Genomic DNA, 25,419 nt, shown 5'->3' on the forward strand with positions numbered 1-25,419 from the left:
TTCTAGCCAAGGAAGGCAAGTTGCTCGACTCCTTGGCCAAGAAAGTTTTTGCCAACTTGGCGCTGCAATTACGTCAGGCTAATGCGGAGCTCATTTTGGCGGCAGCAAATATGAAACTGTGAAGGGATTTGGCGGACTTCCAGGAGTTCATTCCTGGGGACAGGCTGGTAGACTTTAAAGGCGGTTGGTCAGACGCCAGGGTGTTGACGCAGGATATGCTGGAGGCTGCTGCGCACCATGTCGACACCTCAACCTGAGGCTTCATGTTGGGGGTGGACACCTCTCGTCAAGCTTGACTTCATGCAACAAAGTTTTCGAAGGAGGTCCAAGATAAAGTTCTGGACCTGCCTTTTGATGGCAAAGAGTTGTTTCATTCTTCAATGGATGACAAACTTACAAAGACTAAGGCGAGCACGAAAACTGCCAAGTATCTGTCGGTGCTAGTGAAGCCCCCAGTCAAAGCTCAGAGATCTGGATCCCAGTCTAAGTCCTTCTCAGGCTTCAGAGGGTTCCAGAACCACAGGTCACGCAGAGCTGATCCCCCGACAGGTAGCTCCCGTCGGAGACAGCAACGGGGACGATTTTTCTCTCGGTCTTCAGCCTCCTCATCAGGGACAGGTAGTCTCTCTGCCGAAAAGTCTGCAAAATTATATTTTTGGTGCTCGCATGAGACTCTGGTGGAAGGACGAATCTCGTCTCATCTGGGGGGGTGGCAAACAATCTCCGAAGACCAGTGGGTTTTGTCCATCGCTTAGGTGGGCTTCCGCTTGCCCCTCCCCCACCCTTCAATCCCCCCTTTCAGCAATCAGGGACGCCCTCCCTCAGAGCCGAGGTCCAGAAGCTTCTAGATCTCAAGGCGGTGGAACCCGTTCCCTTAGTGGAACGAGGGGAGGGGTTTTACTCTCGCCTGTTCACAGTGCCCAAACCCAACCAGGCTGGCCTGCGCACCATCCTAGACCTTTCCCAGTTCAACCTTTCTCTTCCCCAAGAGAAATTCAAGATGATCACGCCCTGCCAAATAAAGTCCTCTCTTCAGAATGAAATAAAGTCCTCTCTTCAGAATGATGACTGGCTCAGCGTTGTGGACCTTCAGGACACATATATGTATATCCTGATCTGAAGCCCGCATCAGAAATATCTGTGGTTCTCCCTGGGAGAGGAGCACTTCCAATTCCGAGTGCTCCCTTTTGGTCTCAGCTCAGTGCTGCGTGTCTTCACAAAGATGATATCGGTCATTGTGGTTTTTCTTCGGGCACAGGGCATTGATGTGTATCCATATTTGGACGACTGGCTTCTGTGCAGTCCTTTTCCAGTGAAAGCCTCAAGCAACCTTCAGTCTCTCCTCCAGCTCCTGTTCTGCCTTGGGCTGTCGGTGAACTGGCAGAAATCCTCCATGACGATCTCTCAGGACCTGGTATTCATGGGTTTCCATTGGAACACGATCGACTGCAGAGTATACCTGACTGTGGACAGGATGGCGGATCTGTCGACCACGTGTCAGGTTTTCATTCAGTCAGAGAGCATGTCGCCCTGGTAGTTCCAGAGGCTTCTAGGCCTCATGGCTTTGTGCAAGCTTGCTCTTCCCCTTGCTCGTCTCAAGATGCGACTCATGCAGATGGCTCTTCAGAGCTCCTGACTTCAGGCAGTGGACCTGGACACCAAAATGATTCTGGTTCCACCCTGCATGTTGATAGATCTCCTATGGTGGTCATCTTCACGCAATCTGTCGGTGGGTGCTTGTTTTCAGGAGCCCTCCCCTCAAACGACCATTACGACGCACTCCTACCTTATTGGGTGGGGCGTGACGTTGGCTCATCTTCAGGTTTTCAACCTATGGTCGCCACAGGACAGACAATTTCACACAAATGATCTGGAGCTTCTGGCAATTTTCCTGGCGCTCAAAGCTTTCAAGCCAGTGATTGTGAACAAAGTGGTCCGCATCTGCACAGACAATGCAGTATCCATGTTTTACATCAACAAGCAGGGGGCGGGGGTACAAGGTCTCCTCCCCTTGTAGATCTAACCATTCAGATTTGGGAATGGGTCATTCAGCACAGTGTTTGGCTTCTGTCGGTGCACATTCCAGGCCAACTGAATGTGACTGCAGACACTCTCAGCCGACGAGCGGTGGTCAGCTACAAGTGGGAACTAAACACGGAGATCCTCTCCAACCTTTTTCGCCATTGGGGCACTCCAGAAGTCGACCTCTTTGTGACGTCATCAAACAGGAAACTTCCTCGTTATGCTTCCAGGAATGGGCTTGGAGCTTCTTCCCTGCGGGATGCTCTCGAGATTCTGTGGCACAACATGAGGGCCTACGCCTTCCTGCCTCTTCCTTTTGATTCACTGGGCGCTATCCAAGCTCAGGAACATGACAAATTGCACTCCTATTCATAGCCCTTTGGCGGCCAGCCAGATTCTGGTTTTCTGAGCTTCAGCATCTGTCAGTCTACTTACCGCTTCCGCTGATTCCCGACCTCCTTCACCACAGCAGATGTGGCACCCCTCCCCACAATCATTCAGTTTGGCGGCCTGGTGACTGAGTTCAAATCCTTAGAAAGTTTCAACTTGTTCGCAGATAAAATGCGTATTATTCAGGCAGCTAGAAAACCTTCAACAAGGTCTCAGTATAGGATCAAATGGGTCTGGTTCTGTCACTGGTGTTTAGCTAAGCAGCTGGACGCCAGAGAAGCTACCATCGACACTGTCCTGTCATTAGTTTCTCATCTGGCAACTTCAGGCATGCATGTCTTGTCTTGTATAACTTATTTGTCGGCTATTGCCGCTCCACGAACACTTACTCTTTTTCATTGACAAACCCTGTCATTAAAAGACACTTTGCAGGTCTATTACATCTTTATCCACCTATGCGCAACCTGCATCCAAAGTGGGAATTTAATGTGGTCCTCACTGCCTTATGTTATAAACCTTTTGAGCCCATGGATACAGTGAACTTGAAGTTACTTTTGTGGAAAATGACTTTTCTGATTGCGGTGACTTCGGCAAGGCGTGGAAGCGTGCTTCAGGCCTTGTCTGTAGAACATCCATTCCTCACCTTTCATAAGGATAAGGTTGTCCTCCGGACTAATGCTTCTTTCCTTCCAAAGGTGGTATCCCATTTTCATCTGAACCAGTCTATTTCCTTACCTGTTTTCTTTCCAGACCCAGCCTCCGATGCCGAGAGGGTATTGCATAATTTGGATGTCAGACGAGCTCTAAAGTTTTATTTGGACAGAACATCTAAACTTAGGAGCTCTTCCCAGCTTTTTGTGACCTTCGGAGATCCAAAAGGAAAGCCCCCCTCGAAAGCAACTATCTCCCAATGGATTTCTTCCTGTATTTCAGAGACGTTTACCGTTCAGGGCCTTCAGCCTCCAAAGGGAATTCATGCCCATCTTGTGCGGGGCAAGGCAGCTGCTGTTGCCTTCCAGAAATATGTTCCCTGGGAAACCATTACCAGAGCAGCTACGTGGGCTTCCCCATCAGCTTTTTGTAAGCATTACTGCTTTGTCCTGAGCTCCAGAGCCGATGCTCAGGTTGGGCAGGCGGTTCTTAAAAACCTCTTTCAGTAAAGGAGTTCCATCCACCCATTTTCCTGTGAGGAGTGCTTGGTAATCTCCCAAAAGTATGGAGGAAAGGGGACGGGACGTAGGAGCATAACAAAGTTACTCACTGTAGTGACTACCTTCTCCTAGTCCATAGTCCCCTTTCCTCCATACACTCGCCCGCCGTCCCCTCTAATAAGTATCCTCTATTATTGCTTAAATGGTCTCAGACCTGGCAATAGAAAAGGACTGAAGGGTGATGTGCTGGGCAGAGCTAAGGAGGGCAGTGTTATGGCCGCGTGTGGTATCCCACGTAAAAAGAGGACACTTTTTTCAATTGATGCTTTTTTACAAAAAGTGCTCCGGTCCGTACCACTGGACGGAATGTCCCAAAAGTATAGAGGAAAGGGGACTATGGACTAGGAGTAAGGTAGTTACTACAGTGAGTAACTTTGTTAGAACTCAGTTTCTGAACTGTGACTTAATAAAATTAATTACCAAGAACTTGTTGAGTATGCGTTACTAACCTGAACTTTGTGAAGAACCAGTTTACTGGAGAACAGAGTCAGTAAACCTGGTTTTTGTTATTATAATAGTTGTAGGGTTAGAATGGGTTAGTTTGGACAGTGGACGGATTCTGATTTGGACTCACTGAAGAGCACCGTAGTTCTTCTAGGTAGGGAAAACCCTTAGCATAGGGATAGATGGGCATTCATTCCTTTCAGTTAATAAAAAATCATCTCATCAATGAGATAGGAGGGAAATCTGTGTCCTCTTTCTGATCTGCCACATATGGTGCCAGCAGTGGGTGTAGGACCAACTGATAACAAAATTGAGCACCAATGCCAGTGCACCTACAGTAGCTGCAGCAGAGTCCATTGGCTTTGACTTGTAGTGTACCACTGAAGTGGTAATACCAGCTGCTGAAAGACGGGTATTTCCTACTGGGTTAGTATTAACCCCCCTAAAGGAACATACATAAGGCTAGCTTCGAAATCAGGACTAGGTTGGAGATATGGGTTAGACGTGATGGCAAGAATCATTGTTCCCGGTTACTGGGGTGATGTTAAAATCCTCTTAGATAATCACAGGAATAATCCATGTATGGTAAAGGAGGGGGAAAAGATTGCCCAAGGGATATTGGAGACCATACTATTCCCAAAACCCTGGGAGGTACAGACCCCAAAAGATATTGATAGAGGTTTTCAGGGATTTGGGGAGGCCAACATGCCCAAGAAAGGCAAACCTCCATAAAAGACTGAAGACGGCAGTCGCCTCCCAGATTTGGCATTTGCAAAAATAGACAATCTAATAATTAGAGGCATTTGCTAAAGTAATCCCGGAGGAAGAAAGGAAGGAGTTAAAGAGACTAGTCTATAGGGGAGATGCCACCCCTGAGGGCTCCTCTCGGGCCCTGTTGGTACCACAAAGCCTTAGGAGAGTAGTATTAGAGTTAGCCCACACCCACTTGACCGCAGGCCATCAAGGAATCTGAAAGACTCAGTCAGGTAATACTGATGTTTTATTGACTTGTTTTTTATTCAGACATTAAGAACTTGCTGATGTGTATGTCGGAAGACTGCAGCCACCCCAGTTCTGCCCGCTCCTCTACAACCACTCATCATTATTAATATTCCCTTCTCCAGGATAGCCATAGATTTAGTGGGAGCCCTATAAACGTCCAAGTGGGGTAATCAATTCATCTAGAGATTGTTGTTTATGCCACACCTTATCACCACCCCATATCCTGAGGCCTACCCTTTGAGAAACAACACTACTTAACAAATACTGACGCATTTGATACCCTTCCTCTGCCGAGTATCATTCCCTAATGAAATACTTAGACCAGGGTACCACATTTGTCATGCCTTGTGCAAAGTAAAAGAAATCCTTAACATCAAGACACTAAGGACCTTAATATATCATCCATAAACCGATGGCTTAGTGGAGGTCATTAATCCAACGCTAAAAAGGATTTTGCGCATGTTGGTAGTGGCAGATGGAAGAAATTGGGACACAGTGATCCCATGGGATCTGTTTGCATAAGGGAAACATCTCAAGCCTCTTTAGGGTATTCCTCCACTTGAATTGCTTTATGGGAGAGAACCCTGGGATTTGTTGGGATATGTTGAAGGAGACATGGGAAGAGAGAGGAGAACATCCTACCAATTTCTCAAACCCCACAAAGAGTACGTCTACCATGACGAATCCCAGGCTATTGTCATATCTTCCATGGTGGGGGAGGCCATTTTCCATGCGGCCAGGAAGGTGAGGCCGATACCTGATAGTCCCCCTGGGGATGGTTCTCAGCGGGTGGATCTCATGGGAGGGGAAATCCTTCATGGGATTGGTGACAATTGCCCTGGGAGAGTGCAATATTTGTTCACCCCTTTGGTGTCCCCACCTTCCTCAACCCCCACTCAAGTCCCTCTGATTCCCAGCACCACTATTTGTTATGGTTTAGCAGAGGCCATCCTTAATAAGACTAGGACGAGGAAGAGGGAGACTCACCCAAGCCTGATGCAAAAAATAACGGTGACGAGGAAGATGAACCAAGGATGCGAAAACTTACTGCAGAACCAGCTCATGCAGTACAGCTGTCCAGTGGCAAGCCTGATGGTAAAAAGGGAAGACAGACTAATTCCCATGTCGAACAGCCAGCCTTGGAGGAACAGGGAGAGAGACGCTGGTCCCATACCGAAGAACACAAAGACTGGAGATCAGGACACAGACAGTCACAGGTACCCAGGAGGTCCTAACAAGGCAGACCTGACTGTTGACACGGACACGGGAAGCCAGACTAGCGAAAACTGACCATGAACAAAGACACGGGCAGCCAAAGGTGAGAATGAGAGACACAGGAGCTGCAGACCCACGAAAAGGAGAATGCAGTGCACAACAGGAACAGAGTAGTTTCAGTCCAACTCCAGAAGAGACCAGAGACAGCCAGAGTTTTCCCAAAGGTAGGCAAAGGGCCGGGCCAGTCCGGGGGGCATTGAGGTAGCTGAGAAACCTCATGGAAACATCCTGAAGAGCCCTAGGGATCCTATACAATTTAATAGAAACTTTGCAAACCTTACAAACGCACCCTAAAGATTCCAAGGAGTTGAAAAATAAAGCATACAAATAGATACAAACTTAAAAAAACTGAATAAGGACATCCCAAAGAGCACAAGGGGGTGAGAAGGAGAATATACAGTATAATATGAAGTATGTGAAGCTGGTGAAATGATATGATATGGTAGTTTATTTATATAGCGCCTATACACAATGTTTCAAAGCGCTTCAAGGCAAGGGAGGGAACAAGGGTAATGAAATTACATTTTACAGGCCATGAACAGTAAGGATGTGAAATTAACTATCGTACTCGGCCTGACGACATTTCAGGTAGTGCAAGAGCTAAGACATAGATAAGGAAGGGAGGGGGAGAGTGGGAAGGAAATGGAAACAGGTGACTACCGTACTAGACCTGACGACATTACTGGTAGAGCCGGAGAAAAACAAAAGGTGAGGGAGATGGGTGCAGAAAGGGAGGGGAGGAACAAAGCAAGCGACTATCATACTAGGCCTGACGACATTTCAGATAGTGCTGGAGGGGGCGTGGGGAGGAAAAAACAGTAATGGGAGGGTGGAGGAAACAGACGAGTTTGCTATCGTATTAGGTCCAGGGACAATTCTGATAGAGTAAGTGCATAGAAGAAAGTAAGGGGAGGAGATAGGAAAAGGGAGAAGGGAAATGAGGAGAGAACGGAGAGTAAGCAGTCAAAAAGAGTGGAGAAGCAAGAGTGGAGAGCGAATACAATTGCAGAAGTCAGTAACACATAATGTTGCAAGCCAGGATACAAGATGAAGATGGGAACAGCATGAATCAGGGCCACCATGAGTACAAGATGCAAAGGAAGTCCATCATGAGAGTTGAGAAAGAGTGATGCACCGTTGTTAGGGCGAATTCTCTGTAAAGGCTAATTTCCCAAACCTAGTGAGTCCCCCAGCAGCTTTGCTGGATTTTTGGGGTTTATTTTTTTCTCCTGTTAAGAGTGAGACTGTTTTCCTCCCACTCGTAAACATGATTTGAGGTGTTTCTTGGACTTTGTATTTGTTTTATGGGCTATGAGGTCCTTTACCCCATAGGGCTTCATGTGTTTTTGGTATGTGGGTTAAACAGCACCCTCGGTGTCGTAAAGACCCCCAAACATAGACTCCATACCCTGGGACTGACTACTGTCTCCCAGGGCATGTAAAGTCACCATTGGCTTTACTAGTCTCAAATTGTGAACAGAACCAGTACAAACCATCCTATTGTGGACGTACTTGTCGGGGCAATTCGATTGCCCCGGGGTCTGTTGTTCGAGGGGGCACTGTTCAGTTCCCCCCCCGACGGGTTTTGGCTGGTGGCAGTGGATATTACTTTTTATATTCGACCGCAAATATATTCCTATGGGATTTTCCCATTGTTCGAGGCTACCACTTTTTAACATAGCCTCGAACATACCGCCGGTTTATTAAATTAATATAAATTCACCGGTTGGTATTTTTTTGTCGAAACTTGGTTCCAAAATGGCGTTTGTGTTCGCTTCGAGCCCTTTGTTCCACTTTTTGGCGGGCTTCTCCACAGAAGCCTCCAAAAGTGGTTCCACTCTGTCTGGGTACCACAGGGGGTGTGGGAGGGAGTTTAGGCACCCTGGACTGAGTTGCCTCGGCAACTCAAGTCGCACTCTTGTGTGATTGGCCCAAGTGGTGAGCCGCCCGGCTCACCACTTAGCATGTTTGAGTGACAGCTAGGATGAATGAATGGGGGTTTTCTGCATAAAAGCAGGGCTTTGGGGACTGGAACTTCAGAAGTCACCACAGGACCTAAAGAATCCGAGGAGGGAGAAGCCGAGCCAACCTGCGACGACGGCACCACCGGTGGAGCCCTGCTGAACCGTCTCACCACTTTTCCCGACGACAGAGGAGATCTCCAGTCCGGAGAGTCTTCTTCCTTTGACTGGTGGGGATAACCAGTCTGCCCGTCTTTTCGCCTTCCTGGACCATCTCGTGGCCGCCTTGCCCGTGCCAAGCACCCCGGCAACCGGAATACCACGGCTTACCACCACAGCGAAGAAAAGGGTGGTACCTTGTAACCGGGAAACTCTGCGGCTGGTTTCTTCCCTGGCAGCGCAACAACCTTCAGCTTTCCTCCACGTCGAGACCTCCTCTTCCTCTGGACGAAACACCGACTTGCACCCGCTGCCAGAACAACTGCCCCCGCTGGAGCGTTCTTCCCACTTTCAGGTACTGTGTCCCGCCTGGCTTCCCTTGCGACAGATCGTTCGGGTGACGGTAAATCCTCAACTTTCTAACCTAGGCTAGCCTGGGACCTGTTAACTAACTTTTCCTGACTTGATCTCAATCTTTTGTCAACTTTCTACAAAGACTCTTTGGGCATAACTCCACTGTGTGATCCTGGACACATTTTGCTTGCTCTCTCTAAGAGTGGGCCTGGCATTTGAGTTTCCTTGCGCTCCAGTAGACTTTGCCTAACCTGACTCACTGTGGTTCTTTGAAAAGTATTGAAATTTGTGTGCTTTCATAACCCTGCCTTTTCCCTCCTTTTTTTAATAACTTATTAGAGTGCCATTTTATGTTAAGCGCTCACCTCTGTCTGAAAATAAGTGGTGTTTCTCATCAAGACTTGTCTAATAAGTAATTAGGGTTGTATATATATAATAGTGACTGTGTGTTGAATTTATTAACCTCTTTGTGCTAGTGCAATTTACAAGTGTGTCTTTAAATAATTATATACTTTTACACCAAAGCTCTGGTCAGTGTTTGCTTGTGCTACTGTATCTCTGTACCTATTGTGTATACTCTATATACTGCCTAACTCATCTTGAGAGAAGTCTGGCTGCTCAGCCACAGCTACCAGGTAAATCTGGGTGGTACAGACTGCTACCAATTGGGTTTACTGCCAACCACCTGTAGTCCTAAATCTTTTGCAGTGGTCCCTAAGGGAACTGCACAGGTTTCTGCCACTGTGAATGAATGAAGTCCATAAAAGTCAAATCCAGCATTGGCCACAAGACAGTGATGGTGAAACCAGAATGTATCAGGACAGACTCCTGCAGAAGTAGGCTGGAGGAGGTTGAGGGGGAGCAGGGTAGAAGAATCAAGCAAAACAGGCAACACCTGTGTGCGAGAAGGGGGGTGGCACAAGCGGACATCACAGGGGGGACCAAAGGGGGCGGGGTGGGGATGGCCTGTGAGGACAGAGGGAGTAACACATGTTGGTGCATGCTTACCTGCTGTCTGAGCAGTGGGGTCTGGCTCTGGGTCCCCCTGCTCCGAACCGGTCCAAACAGGAATTGCCCTTTTCTTTGTCTGCCCTTCACTGCAGACACCCGGGCGAGAGATGCCCTTGATCTAATAGTTAAGAGCAGGAAGGAAGAGGCAGGTCTAAGAAGGTGGGTTTGCTTATAGCAGGTGACCTAGATCCACTTGCAGCTGTTCCCCATCTGCAAAGGAAAAGAGGCTGGAGAGCTCCTTAAGTAGGGAAACTGAGGGGCAAGCAGGAAGGCACCAGGTGGGCGGGGTTTGCTAAGTGGTGAAAAAGAGCAGCAGGCAGGAAGGAACCAGGTGGGCGGGGCTTAGGCCAGGTGACCTAGATCCACTTGCACCTGCTCCCCATCTGCGGGGTACACGTGAACAACAAAAGAGGCATACAATCATATATGAGCATTGAGGCTGCACCTTGGTGGAACAGTACCTGACAGGGGACCGTACCAGGGATGTCCAAGTGGACACTAGGTAACGAAGGGCCAAGGATCCAGCCAAGACACAAAGGTCCCACCTCAATACAGGAAGAATTACAACTAGTTGCTGGAGCCCAAAGACACGAATATCTTTGGAACTGAAAGTTGAGAGACACGTGTCTGGCAGGTCTGGTGTAAACCAGACTTGGTGTACTATTGGAAAAGTCTATGGTGAGGTCTGGCAGGTTAGTGAACCAGACCCGACAAAAGACTGGTAAGGATCATTTTGTGCTACAAACTGGGGAAGATGAATTCTCCAGAAAATTTTGAGGAACTTTGTTTTGCGGATAAGTGGAACCAGGAACCCAGGAAGAGGTTCCCCCAGGAGAGTGGGGAACTGGGTTATCCTTCAGTTTGGCTGAACTTGTGAACATTGAACTATATACTTTCGTTTGCATAAGAACTATACTTTAGTGTCTGCATTCAGAACAGCAGAGAGCTCCTTCTGGAATTACGAAGACACTTACTTTTTCTTTAGATTGAAAGTGTAAGGGATGAAAATGGGTTTAGACACATAACAGTGGACATTGTTTGACAGCCATCCTAACCAGGTCCTTTGTGTTATTTATTTGGGGCAGGGCAACCACTCATAGTAAATAGGCCAAGATAGGCTTTTCTTTCCTATTTTTTGGTATAAATAAGTCTTTAAAAAGCAAAATTCCACCCCTGTGGCGGACTCTGTACCCTCACACTACATATGATGACAGTAAGAGAAATTGTCCAAAAACATCTAAGAGAAGCTCAAGAACATCAAAGGGCTAATTATGACAGAAAGGTCATTCCCTGCTCCTTCTCCGTAGGCCAATCAATCTTAGTCCTGCTACCAACATCCGAAAATAAAATGGTATAAAAGAGGTTCGGCCCATATAAATTACTTGAGAAGAAATGCTCCTTTTGACTACCTTATTCTCAACCCGATGGGAGACAAAAGAGACAGCTCTGCCATGTAAATCTCCTCAAAGAATGAAGAGTAGACCCAAGTGAGGACCCAACAGTAACGATAGCCACTCTTCTCACTGATGTCGGCCAAGAAAACACCCTAGTTTCCCCAGACCTATCACCATTCTAGTAGGCAGCTATCGCTGATTTAGTAGCCCAGTTCCCCGATATATTTGTGAATCAACCAGGCTTTTCTCGTTCCATTAGAGCACCTCAAGGAAAAATTGTGAACCTAAGACCCTGTAGGGTACCAGAGTCAAGGAAAAGAAAAATAGAGAAAGAGGTGGAGGAAATGATGCCAATGTTATCGAACCATCAGTCTCCTTGGTCTTCACCCATTGTGTTAGTGGCAAAGCCCAATCAATGGTGGAGATTGTGCATTGATTTCAGAATACTCAATTCGATCTCTCTATTTGATAACTATGCAATGCCCTGGATAGACAATCTGATTGACAAACTAGGTTCCGCAAAATACATATTCACGATTGATCTTACAAAATGGTATTGGCAGGTCCCTATTAACTCCACAGACTGAGAGAAAACCGCTTTTTCAACCCCTGAGGGTCTATTTCAATTTAAGGTCCTAACTGTCCTCCTTCACGGGACTCCTGCCACATTCCAAAACCTTATGGATAAAGTCCTGAATCTATTCACACACTTTTGTGGGTCATATTTAGATGATCTCGTGATACACAGTGAAAGTTGGCCAGACCATGTTTTCCGTCTATATGAAATGGTCAGGTCTCTAAGAAAATGTCAGTCAACTGCCAACCTACGGAAATGCCACTTAGCACAGTCAACATTTAAATATCTGGGTTTCTTGTAGGCAATGGTTTGGTCCAACTGCAGAGCGACAAAGTTAGCTCTCCAACTAACACCAACACTCATAACCAAGAGGGAACTTTGCGCTTTTTTTAGGCTAACTGGCTTTTACCGGCGATACATACTAAACTATTCTAGCATAGCCGCTAACCTCACAGACTATCAAACCTACAGCTTTTTCACAGTCAAGATAGACCAGATAAGGCAACTTATTGACCACTTCAAATAAACCAGACGCATCCACTCATATCAGCCTGCCACTTAATAAGATGGTCTTAATTCAGGACAATTACTCTGGTAGAAACGACCAACACTCGGGCAGCTCTCAAACCCACTGCTCCTACATTTTGAAGGTCATCCAAAGTGGAGCACTCGAACAACTTCTCAACATTATCAATGCATCCCTCACACAAAGGACCTTCCCAGGTGCACTGGAAATAGGACAGATGCTACATGCAAACTCAAGCCAGATTACCTGGCCAACCGACTCTGATCGACCACCTACCCTTCCTCTGCCAAGTAATTGAAAAGGCTGCTGCCACATCGCACAAAAGGATCACTCAGCACAATCTCCTACAGTACTGCCAGTCCAATTTCTGACCACATTGTCTAAGAGGCAGGTACAATCCAGGTTTATCAATAATGCTCTACACATCCTTTACAAAGGAGACCCCTGCTTATCCATCTTCCTCTACCTCTGCTCCCTTTAATACCATTGGCCATAAACCCTTCCTCAACATCCTCACCATGCTCATGGGCTTTGATGGATCAATCCTGCAGTGATTCACATAATACCTCTTCAACAGAGACCAACTCGTCCAGGTGGGTGCCAAAAGATCCGAGCACTGCCACGTAACCTACAAACTCTCACAAGGCTCCATCTTGTCTCCGGTCATCTACAACCTCTACATGGAACCTCTGGCGGAACTCTTCGCCATCAGAAACATCAAGATATACCAATACCTAAATCGCATACAGCTTTAGCTTAAGATAAATTGCATCATCGACATCCATCAACTCAAGCACTCTCTCCTTCATCCAAGCCTGGACATCAAATTGCTACCTGCAGCAAAACCCTACTAAGATTGAATTTAATTTACTAAGGAACACCCCCCCCCCCACCCAAGCATGCCTAAGACCTGAAGTAGCTGACCTGACATGACGCTTGATGGATGATTTGCCTCTCCATTCTAGCCCAGTGCAAAATCTCTTGTTTTTAGTGACTGCTGTGAACTCGTATTAATCTACGTCGCAGAGGAAACCCAAACAGCAATATTACCAACGTGTTTTTCCACAAAGTATAGCCTTTCATCCCTGTCCCGAGTTTCAGAACATTTGTCCTAGCTCTGGTCATCTCCGACCTGAACCGCGACAACGCCTTATTTGACGGAATCCCAGGTGCCACCTTGGCCCCTTTGAAAGTCATCTAGCACGCTGCAGCATGCTTCATCACAGGACTTTACCATATCACCCCATCCTCAAGGATGTGCCCTGGCTAGCCCCTCAAGCAAGCACGCATTTTCAAGACAGCGTGCATCACAAATCAAGTAGTCACAACATAAACACAACTGTCTGATCCAAGATGGCCGCCAAGCATTGAAGGCACGTTAGATAGTGCTCCTTGACCCATCAGAAGCTTTCTGATGTGAAACTTTTTATTTGTGCAAAACCTCACCAGAAACATGCACCGGACTTCTGTCACAAGGTGGGGAGTGAGGAGAGCCCCATAAAATGCTGGATTTGGAGGCTCAGACAAGCTGGTATGCTGCAGTGCCTCCCGTGCCACGCCAGACCTAGCTACTCCCGGAGTGGAATCCTGCTTTCCCTGGCTGTGAGTTAACAATGGAACAAGAGGCCCGACTGCCCCTGGGAGCGGGAGGCTAATCTGCTGCACAGCGGGACTTATGTAAAGAAGTAGGCGACCATTGGGGGCTGGAAGTGATCGCCGAGACTTTGCAGCGTTACATGGAAGTTGAACATTTCCGGCTGCATTTTCCTTATGCATAAGCAAAGCGTATAATAAACTCATCAGGTTCTTCTGCCCATTCCAGACCTCGTCGAATTGAACTGCGAGGACTGAGCTGCGGGGAAAAGGGGAGAGGCTCGGGTAAAGTTCTTTCTCTTTCAGTATACTCCTCCCTACCCCGAATTGTCTGTATGTGATATGGGGCACCTCTACAGAGCGAATACTGGGAAGAACATAGCTTGAAGTGTTACCTTCACGCTCCTTTCATTTTTATGTGAACTGGCAATGGTGCTAATAAACGCCACACAGACTTCCAGACATACTTAACATCTCAGATAGCAGCAAGAGCGTAATGCTCACTGTCGCCTGAGGTCAGACTTACCTTTGAAGATGCTGCTTCCTGCCAGCATACTTACCAACTGGGAGAAGCTGTTCTTACCTGTACATCTCTTCAAAGAACCAAGTATTCATCTTTACACTTTCCGGAACGCCAACATCTTCACTCTGTTTTTGGATGTGTTTCTACTGTTTCTACTCTGTTTTTGGATGTGGTGCTGATTCAGCAGATCTGCATTTAAGTTGCCTCTAGGTGGGAGGAGTCAGAAGGCATATTGAAGAGCATGGACATGCAGAGTGAGTGGTAAGGCAAGTGGAACAATGTTGCAATAATTTCTGCCATACACAACGGCTCTATTTAATTACTCCGGGCACAGGTTGCAATGAAAATGTGACTTTTGCACTGGCACTGTAAGTGTGTGGCTGGAAGTAGATTTGTGTTGGGTGCTGGTCTCTTGGGTTTCGAAGAGGCAATTGGGAAATGTCCCAGTCCCCCCCCCACCCACCATGGGAGTGGTACTTACAAATTTCACAAAGGCTTGAATTCCAGCACGCATCTCAACAGAAGCTACACTAGTACTCACTACTGATTTTCATTACTGGGCAAGCGGTGCACACAGTCAATGCCAGGGCCTAAAGAGAAAAGGAAAGACTGCCTCCCTAAGCTTTCACACACCCAGAAGGAGAACCCTATTAGAACTTCCTTGCTTAGGTCGGGGAGCGCGCAGGAACCAGCAGAACAATAAAGCGATCTGGTCTAGAAAGAGGATATGGAACGCTGCTTCCAGGTGTTACAGGATAAACTCTTCTGCTCCTTACAGCAGCAATTCGATAACTTTACAAGAGAATTTAAATCTGCCTTGGTAGATATTTTTAAGGACATTACAGCTCTTGAAGAAAGGACAGACGGTAACGAGAAGGCGATACAGGATTTGACTCACGACTCTACCGAATCAGAAGAACTTTTTGAGCATTTGGCTCGAGTTGCACTTACTGTTGAGTTACAGTGCGAGGATCTCAAGAACAGATCAAGAAGATCTAACATTTGCATACAGAGTCAGTGAGCGATTCACTCTTAAAAGAGGAAGTTATGTGAGCTTTCAAAGATCTACTGAATGACGAAGCAGAGATAACGATTCCCATTGATGGAATACGCAGGGTGGCGCCGAAGCGCCAGGAGTCGACAACGCGCCTTAGGGACACCTTGGTGGCATTGGTGAATTACCCCTAGAAGGAACAGATTTTACGAGAAGCTAGAAAAGCGACACAAATTACGCTCAATGGGAATGAAAATCAATTGTACCAGGATATTTCTCCATTAACATTACAAAAAAGGGATATGCGAGAAGTACTGCAACACTTGCAGACTCAGAATATGCCCTACAGATGAACCTTTGCATTTGATTTGCTTTTTCATTGGTAGGGGAAGCAGCACCGTATCACTAACAAGAAAGGGGGGCCCGTATTCTACAACTCGATCAACAAGATCAGCCGGATCAACCTGCGGTGGCCGGACTACATGCACCTTGTGGGCCGAGACATTGGGAGTGGTCAATTATACAACAACTTCTTTCCGAATCTCAAAAGGGACCTATTGCCAGAGAGAAGCAACCCGCGCCAACCTGACTGAATAAGGAGAGAATAAGTTGCTTGGCTGTCTACGTTGAGGTGAAATGAGGTACATTATTTTAGAACTCTAAAGCTATGTTTGAAGATGGGGCACAGCAGATGCTCATCTTGGGACTCATAAAAGACCTACTCAGAGGGATTTAGCATACCCTGCACATATCCCTGGTTTAAAGGGTGGGCCATCTCTCAGGACGAAGTCCAAAGAGAGATTCGCAAGGATGATCTACACCAGGGAAAGGGGAAGGTTAATAATAATATTATAGCATTTATATAGCGCTACAAACCCTCAGGTATCTGAGTGCTGCTTTTTATTAACCACGGTGTGTGGTGCTCATTTATTGACCTTAGAAGGAGGAAAGGCTGAGTTTGGCCCTGCCGGGATTTGAACCTGCGTCAGCAGGCTCTGCACAGATGTCAAAGCGAGCACTCCACTCGCTGTTCTATCGGACCGGTTAAGAGAGATTTGTTGGTTCTAGTTGTGGGAGGGTTTGGGGTGCGGGTAAAGTTCAGGGGGGGGTTTGGTACATGGAATGTCAATTTGAGGCATATTTTGTCCGTTTGTAAGAAGGATAGGTTTGCCAGATTGGAAATACCATGATGTTAAATTCAGATGCTTAATATTAGGGGGCTTAATTCCCCCGTCAATAGAAGGAAGTTGGAACGGGTATTAGATCTATATCGACCCAACCTTATTGCTCTACAGGAAACTCATATTAAGCTTCAAGAGCACTATAAACTGAGGATAAAACACTTCCCGATACTTGGGCAGGCTAATGCAAAGAGTAAATCAGCAGGAGTGCTGATTGCCTTCAGGGCAGATACGCAAGTCAATATCTAGACAATACAAGCTGATTTAGAGGGACGTTTCATCTTGCTGCTAATACAGCTCGGTCCACAGACCCTAACTCTGGATTCCTTTTATGCTCCAAATACAGGGTGGGGGAGAGGGGGTGAAGGCAGTTTTAACCAAATTAGAACAATTTGCCCAGCGTGTAATGATTTTGATGGGTGATCTGAATATCGCATGGGACCCGGTAAGAGAGAGAAGCTCTACCAGTAAAACCTCACGTTCCATTCCTTCGTGGCATTGAAAGGGACATTTGAACATTTGATGCATAAGGACACATAGCCAACTTTGAAAGGAGAGGAAAGGGCTTACAATTTCTATTCTCATGTCTATAAATCCTGCTCGAGAATTGATTATTTCTGGGTTTCAGTTATATTGATGGGTAGAGTGTCACAAATGTATACCCACACAATTTCCATTTCAGATCATGCCCCATTAACGCTGGATTTTACTTTTCCCCCACATTATGGTGCTGGAAATTTCCGACTGAGATTCTTTCCGATCGAGTCCTATGCGATGAGCTAGACGGCAAAATAACCAACAATTTTAGTCATAATCTTGGTGGCGAGATATGGTTAGATGTGGTATGGCATGCGTTTAAGGTGACCCTTAGAGGGGAGATTATTGCAATGCAAGCACCCAGGGGGAAGCTAAAACGCAAGATAGAAATAGATTTGGAGGCCGAGATAAAGAACACATTAAGTCAATTGGAGGTAGATACATCAATGACACTTCAAACACAGTATCGGAAGACGAGACTTAACACGAACCAAGCAAAAACAAAAAAGCTTACTGTATTTAAAGCAAAGGGTGTATATCAAAACTAATAAAGCGGACACTTTTTTAGCTAGACAACTTAAACAGAAAAGGGCGGCTCAGACAATTCAAGGGGTGGAAGATTCAACAGGTAAGACAGTATCCTCGACAGAAGAAATGTTGGCACAATTTCAGGCATTTTATACGACCCTATATAAATCAGACATACCAGATAACCCCCTACAAGTAAAATATTTGTTCGATACCCCTCTGGAAACAATCACAGAGGCATATAGAGCACTTTTAGATATCGATATTACGCGGGAGGAGGTTAGGCAGGCGATAGCTAACCATCCTATGAACAAATTGCCAGGATCGGATGGGAATGCTGCCTCATTTTATAAAAAATGTCAATCAACTATATTTCCGATATTAACAGATCTTTATAATTCTTTTGCTAAGATGAGTAAGATACCAAATTCGATGGAGGAAGCCAAAATAATTATAATTCCGGAACCAGAGAAAGATCTAGTGAAATGCGGGTCATACCGCCCAATTGCTCTCATCAGTATAGATGTGAAAATCTATAAAAGAATTCTAGCTAAGTGGTTAGAAATGCAGATGCCCAATCTTATACTCCCAGATCAGACAGAATTTATAAAAGGTAGGCAAACCCATGATAACATCTGTCGAATTTGCCATCTACTGGAAAAAATGGCTAAAAGTCAGGACAATATTGGTTTTGTTAGATGCTGAAAAACCATTTGATCGCTTTGAATGGTCTCTTTTGTTTAACACTCTAACTGCTATGGGATTTGGCCCTCGGTGTTTACCGATGGTACGAGCCAATTATGCGAATCCGACAGCCAGATTGGTGGTAAATGGTCAGTTGTCTCCGCAAGTCTTCCTCCGTAGAGGCACGAAACAGGGCTGTCCCCGATCACCTCTTCTGTATGTTTTATACTTAGAACCACTATTGTCGCAAATTCGGTGGTCGGATACTATAAGAGGCATAACTTTTGGGGGAGACGCACATAAGCTGATGGCATATGTAGACGATATGTTGCTTGTGCTTTCTAATCCAATAAACTCTTTGCTGGTGGCACTGTCTCTGTTGAAAAATGTTGGCAACGTAGCTGGCCTAAAAATCAATATTACCAAGTCTAAAATATTGAATCTTGGACTTGCACAAACTGAATTGCCCAAAGCAATTGAAGCGTTGCAGCTCTGTTGGAACCCGGATGGTAATCTGGTGCTGGGCATAAATATAAAAAGTTCACTGGGGGAATTATATTCTGCCAATTTCCATCTGTTTATGGTGGATATTCAGAAGCCTTTTCAGTCCTGGTCCTCCCTTATGGTTTTGTGGCTAGGTTGGATAAACGCAGTTAAAATGGTAATATCGCCTAAAGTTTTATATCTCTTTCAGGCTCTCCTGATCCGAGTCACGTCTGACTTTTTTCATATGCTTCACAAAATAATATCAACGTTTATATGGAAAAACAAGCCGTCTTAGGTGGCATTGAAAATGTTAATGCTCCCCCCAAATAGAGGTGGTGTAAGACTTCCGAATGTTAGGGAATATTATCATGCAGCACAGCTGCGAGTGATAAGGGAATGGTTTGAGGGTGATTCTACTAAGAGATGGCACCAGATGGAAAGCTTTAGTAGGGTCTAGATCGGGAGAGAAATCATGGCTGCCTAAAATAAATAGACCCCGGAACTGATGCATTTGATTTCAAGACCGAGATGAGCCTTGAAGAAACTTTGCTGGGCATGGCTTAACCAGACAATATAGCATGGCCAAAAGATATGAGGAAAACTTATTACATTCTCCAGCAAGCAGCCTTCTTGATGCTGGCATGGAAGTGGAAATCGGTGAACCCATCATCAGAGACTGGTGTTATAAACTGTGGAATTTTTTATCCTTGGAATGGGTCACCTACTCGATTTCAAGAGGAACAGGCTAAGTTTTCATCGGACTAGGCCATGATTCTGAACTTTTTGCATGGAGACTATATGGAGCAATATTACCCACAGAATCTGTGTGTTTTGGACATTGTGTGAATTGTATATTGTTTTAATGTCCAGTGTACTAGGGAGATGGAAGGTTATGTGGATTTAGGTAAGAGGGCCAGGGTAAGTTTATGGAGGAGAAAGTTGATTTAAATTTTGTTGTTCGTTCTGTAAATTTGAAAATCGAATAAAAATATATATTTTTTAAAACCTTGACCAAACAATTGGGTCTGTTGAAACACCAGCACCAAACAAACCAGTCTTTACAGGGATCCGCTGGCAGTTGAAAAGCCATGTGTAATTAGTTCTTCTGTTTTTTATTGCTACATTCTGAAGCATTTTTGGCCATTTGGAAGATGTACAGTATGGGTTTGTGAGAGATTTGTTTATTGTGCCGTATAGTGATTGCTTTTAAAAGTCATTTCTTTAGCATTTACATTATTTATTCTTTACCAGGGATCCTGAAATCTGGCGCTCGGCCTGCTTGAAGATCTGGGGCAGAACCTGCAACAAACCGACACTCTACACCACATGGCGGCAGATGTTTCTGGAAAGGCCTAGAGTTCGTTTTGATGGTGAGCTATACCACTGAAGAATGGCGTGTATGCAGTAAAATACATGTTTGTGTCTGAAATACGATGGGCAATTGAGTGTCTTCATACTTGTAGTTGGTACGATCTACTCTTCAAATTCTTAATTCTTTAAAATCCCCTCTTTTAGCTTGGGGACTTCTGACATTTTTCATACCTCCCAATTTCAGTGGGTGGAGCACCACATTTATCATGGAATGCAGGAAAGCTATTGTATGCCACTGACTGGCTAGAATGGCACTGTAGGGTTAAAGTCTTACTGTCTGCACGGGTCCAGTAGTTACCTCTGTGATTGTACAAGTTTTGGACATAACAAACCCACAAGGGGGGCGTGGCTAGCAGCCATGTGAGGCAGATGTGCTCATTGGAGGCTCCTGTCATCTGAGTATTGAGAAGCTACATACTTCTGTTTTATAACTACAAAATAACTTAAAAATTAGTAAGCGGCTGTAGGAAACACAGGAGAGGTTTGTGATGGAGTATGTGGCCATAGAAGCTATTACCGAGAGAACAGTCACGTCGGAGATGGAGCGTGTGTGAACAAAGGAAAATTGTGGCGCAGCAACGCTGAGGACAAGGACTTCAGAATTGACCAGGCTGAAAGGCACAAACGAGTGAGTGAGGCGGAGTTGCCGAGACAGGAGGGCACATCATACGGGTGCGTGACACAACGAGAAGAGCAGTATAGAAACCGAATAATCAGCAGGCAGCTGTACCAGGCTCCCAGGGAGACTACAGAAGACTGGTGATCGAGTGAGTGGTGACTCCGAAGAGTGGCTGACACTTGAAAGTACCCATTGAGATGCGGCCACTGCTGGCAAGGAGACAAGTCATCCATGGCCAAGTGGGGACATCCACGCAACGGGAAGGCGGCTGGAGGAATATAGCGAGCGGCCCATCACGTTTGGGTAACAGCATGAGAAAGAGCTTGGGACAGAAGCAAAACACTTGCCCAAGGTGAAACCGCAGTGGCAACAGAGGAGGAGACGGAGGGAACTGTCAAAAAGGGAGACCGCGGCCAACAAACGGGCAGTAAGGAGTTCGTGGGGGGGCTCTGCGCTATAGAAATAGGCAATAATTACATAATAAGAGGGCTCCTTTCCGCCGTCCCTAGAAATCCTGGGCCGCGGGGCCTCAACGCCCCATTAACCATGTTGGTGAGGACGGCGGACATCGAAGGGGAGAACAACCCTCCCAGATTTGAAGCCCACACGGCGTGGGATACGAAGCGTCTGTGCTGCAAACCCCGGTCTGGGCCGTGTGACACTCGCGGAGAACAAAGCAGGTGCTGGCCAGCAACAAGTGCCCCTCTGTGCACTGAAGATCCGTGACAGAACGCCATAGAGCATAGAACCTTGGGCGAGCGGACGCAACGGCCGTAGCAGGCAGGGCACTGCATTACTGAACAGCAGAACACACTTGACTAAGTCAGATGGGACAACACCCTGAGTAGAGTGTGCCTTCCCATATATCTAGAAGAACTTGGGGACTGTGATACAAACAGATGACAAAAGCACGTGGACTATAACTCTGACTTGGGACACCTGCAAGGGAAGTAGTACAATAAGTCTGTGTTTGTGAATGCCCAAAATACTACGGCCAGAAGAAGGGATCATGCAAGGGGCACAAATGTGGGCAACGCATCATCAGCGGAATAAAGTACATTTTAGCATTGACATAAGGAGGCATGAGTACAGCCACCAGTGGGGTCGTCACCCTTCCAGGGCTCCGTGGCTAGGGTAGTGCCGAACAGAGGAGAACAGGGGGGAAACGCCTTCCGGGGGCAAGGATTGTCCTCTACTACTGTAACAAGGTTCCTCCACGACTGCCTGTGCGCTTACGCTCTTTATGAGAGGAGCACGTAAGATGAATCAGTCTGTCCTGGTGCCCTTAAGTCCTAGGAGGAGATGCCAAATGGCCCACGTGCAAGTGGAGCACCGTCAAGAGCAGACTGAATACCACATAGCCAGGTCGGCAATTGCAAACTAAGGGCACCCATGAGAACATCACTGGCTAAAGGGACCGGCAGAACGGAAGAACTGAATAAAGGAAACCTGTCCACACAGGCACTCCTGGGGTTCAGCCTGCCCTCCCCTATCGGAGACACAATATTGCAGAGATAAGCAATGCTCCTTCGGGATCAGGTCTCAGCCTTGGCCACCAGGTACCACATGGGGGACTGTGCTCAGGCGGATATAAAGCATTGCTCCTGAATAAAGAAGACTCTAGTGGGGCGGGACACGTAGCTGTCATGGTCATGAAGTCAGGGGCACAGTCATGCAGGGGTTGCATGCACAGGAGACCCTCGGTGGACACTGTCCTGGCGCCTTTTGCGCCAGGCTCATGAACAAAAGTAAACAAGAACATCCATTTAACACCAAAAAGCTTTTATTATGGACATAGCACTTCAGATACATTAACCCTGAACATTTCATACATTAAGCAGCCCCAAGTGTATTCTTGGGTGCGTCTGCTAATGGATTGCCTTTGCACGTGCTCACTCTCTAGGAGTGGCAGGGTGTGGCTGGTAAACCGGCCCTAATGGGCGTGCCCACGATCTCCGCTATATAAACTGCCCCGATCCTCAAGACAGATGCTTTGCGTTATTCTGCACTTGCAAGCAGCGTAATGCTCACCGTCGCCTGAGGTCAGACTTACCTTTGAAGATGCTGCTTCCTGCCAGCATACTTACCAACTGGGAGAAGCTGTTCTTACCTGTACATCTCTTCAAAGAACCAAGTATTCATCTTTACACTTTCTGGAACGCCAAAATCTTCATCTTGGCACCGCAGCACAACACGCTCCTTCGTTGACAGCAGCGCCTGCAAGGAAAAACAGAAGACAAGGTTAGACATCGAAAAAACAGTCAGTTTAAGGTTGCGCTTCACCGTACTTTGTGCTTTTCTTTAAACCATCACTTACCTGCTGTCCAACATTGCGGTAGCATCCATCTTCCATCCAGCCACGTCTCGCAGCTGCATTGAGGCTGCATTTCCATCTATGGGAAGAAAACAGAAGAGAGACATTATTGTGGTCATAAATAGGTGCAACATATAAAGACATTAAACAGAACGAACAGCATCACAAGAGCTCAAGAAAGACTTACCAATCATAAGGAGAAGCATAGTCACAGCTAGACTGGACTAATCCTTATCAGGGATCAGTGAAGGAACTAGATACCATTCGACACGCCCCTGCCAGAAGTAGCAGGACGCAGAGCTTTTCTTCCATAATTCACAGGAGCAGTATCACCACATACCGCCGCTCACAGCTTTTCTACTGAGGGAGAGGCCTGAAGGGGGTGATTCAAGTTCAGGGAGGGCTGCAACCGTGCCCCAACGCCTCCGCAGAGACCAGGTGAGCATAACAGTAGCCTGCTGGAGCACAGAGCAGCAATAGCAAAGACTGGTAATACGGCAGTCAGCAATGCGCAATATTGCCACACATGTGTACTCCAACTGAAGGTCCCCAGTTACACTGAAGATAGGGGTGTCAAAGAGAACTGACCCGTACCTTTACTCCAGAGAGACTATAAAAGCCACTATATGCAGAAACATAGCCTTGGACAAGTTATCCTGCACCCAACAAAGAGAATCCAGAGGTAAAAGATGACAGTGGAGAGCGAGAGTTGACGAGACGGCATAGACTACCCAAGGATACAGAGGTAGTAGATTCCCACCACAGTGGAGGACGCCCAGGGGCCTAGCAAAGCAACAAACAAAAAGAGGGCGCCACACAATGGCAACCAGGAGAAGCAAATCAAAGAATAAGCAGAATACAATGGAGTCCTTTATGAAAGGACAGACTCCTAGGCACGAATGCGACTGCAGAGACAAAGCAAGAGAACAGGCATCCCCCCTGATGAACCCAATGATTGAGGGGAATCAGCAGATTCTAGAGGCCATTGCAGAGTTACAAGGAACATTGGAAGCCAAGATGGATGCTGTGGGCATCGATGTAGAACTGTTAAGGCAGGATGTATGGGCCTTGGCGGAATGCACTGGAAGAGCAGGTCAAAGAAAACACGACAGCCAGAGTGCAGACAGTTAAGGACATCAACATCCTTCTGCACAAAGTGAAATTGCTGGGCGACAGAGCGAAGGACGTGGAAGGCTGAGCACAACTCAATAACATCAGAATCGTGGGATTGCCAGAAGGTACGGAGGGGTCTGACCCCACTACATATATCGAAACCTTGCTGCTGCAGGAATTTGGAGCGGATGAACTCGCACAAGGATTTACAATAGAAAGAGCACACCGCTCCATCAGAAAGCCACCGCCAGGGGCCCTGCCCAGACCCATTATAGCAAAAGTGCTTAACTACAAAGACCGGGAGAAAATCCTTGCCTTCTCCAGAGCCGGAAGAACAATACAATGAGTCTTGTTGAAGATCGCAGTGTATCCAGACTATACCTTCCATGTCCTAAAGAGAAGGGCCCAATATAGTGCAACGAAAACAAGGAAGGCAGGCCTAAAGTACATGTTGATGTACCCAGTGAAGTTTAAGGTTCTACACAATGGCAATCTTCGAGACACCAATGGAGGCACAAGACTGGATGGGCAGTGCTCAGACCCCTGATGCTACTGAACAGAATTCACAAAAGTGAATGTAAGCTACAGGGCTGGGGAATTTTTAGTATTGATTAATGGTAGATGTCTGGACACACCGGATAGAGAGAAAATAGGCTTAGATTACATGGTAAATACTGCCTATTAGGAGTATGGAAGCAGTATAATTGGTAAAATGACAGGAGAAGTTCTAAGTATCCACAGAAACCCGGTAGAGGGAACGCTACGTGCGGTCCTACTTCTCCCACTAAAGTTAGCTTTCTTTAGGGTTACTACATAGTGCCCGCCCGTTCGGCACCAGGAGACTGGGCTACTGCTTTGGTCGAATGGTGCGGAAACGTGGAAGTCCTAGTGTGCTTAGTACAGCTGGACAGGGTAAGTTTGAGTTCAGTTTGGGGTTGGTTAGCGGGGGAGGGGGGAGGAAAGGGCGGCCTGGCATAGAGGTAATAACACTGCATAGCTACACATGGTCTGGTAATGGAGGGAGGACCCCAATGATACCCTTGGTATGGAAATGGAATGGCAGAGACTATTAAAATCATGAAATGGAATGTCTTGGGGCTTAAGTATTATGTTAAACGCAAAAGGGTACACTTGTCTATAAAGCATAATA

General features: G+C 46.5%; 1 protein-coding gene across 4 annotated transcripts in view; it reads left to right on the forward strand.

Annotated features, from left to right (window-relative positions):
- Positions 1–25,419, forward strand: part of FBXO9 (F-box protein 9) — a 1,471,688-nt gene that overhangs the window by 995,807 nt on the left and 450,462 nt on the right. For all 4 annotated transcript variants that reach the window (XM_069606124.1, XM_069606121.1, XM_069606123.1 and 1 more), the window contains one exon: positions 20,104–20,222. In XM_069606124.1, coding sequence (XP_069462225.1) covers positions 20,104–20,222 — 119 coding nt within the window. The remainder of the gene's footprint in view (positions 1–20,103; positions 20,223–25,419) is intronic.

The sequence above is a fragment of the Ambystoma mexicanum genome, chromosome 4p (genome assembly GCF_040938575.1).
Source record: "Ambystoma mexicanum isolate Mex_15411 chromosome 4p, UKY_AmexF1_1, whole genome shotgun sequence".
NCBI classification, from domain to species: Eukaryota; Metazoa; Chordata; class Amphibia; order Caudata; family Ambystomatidae; genus Ambystoma; species Ambystoma mexicanum.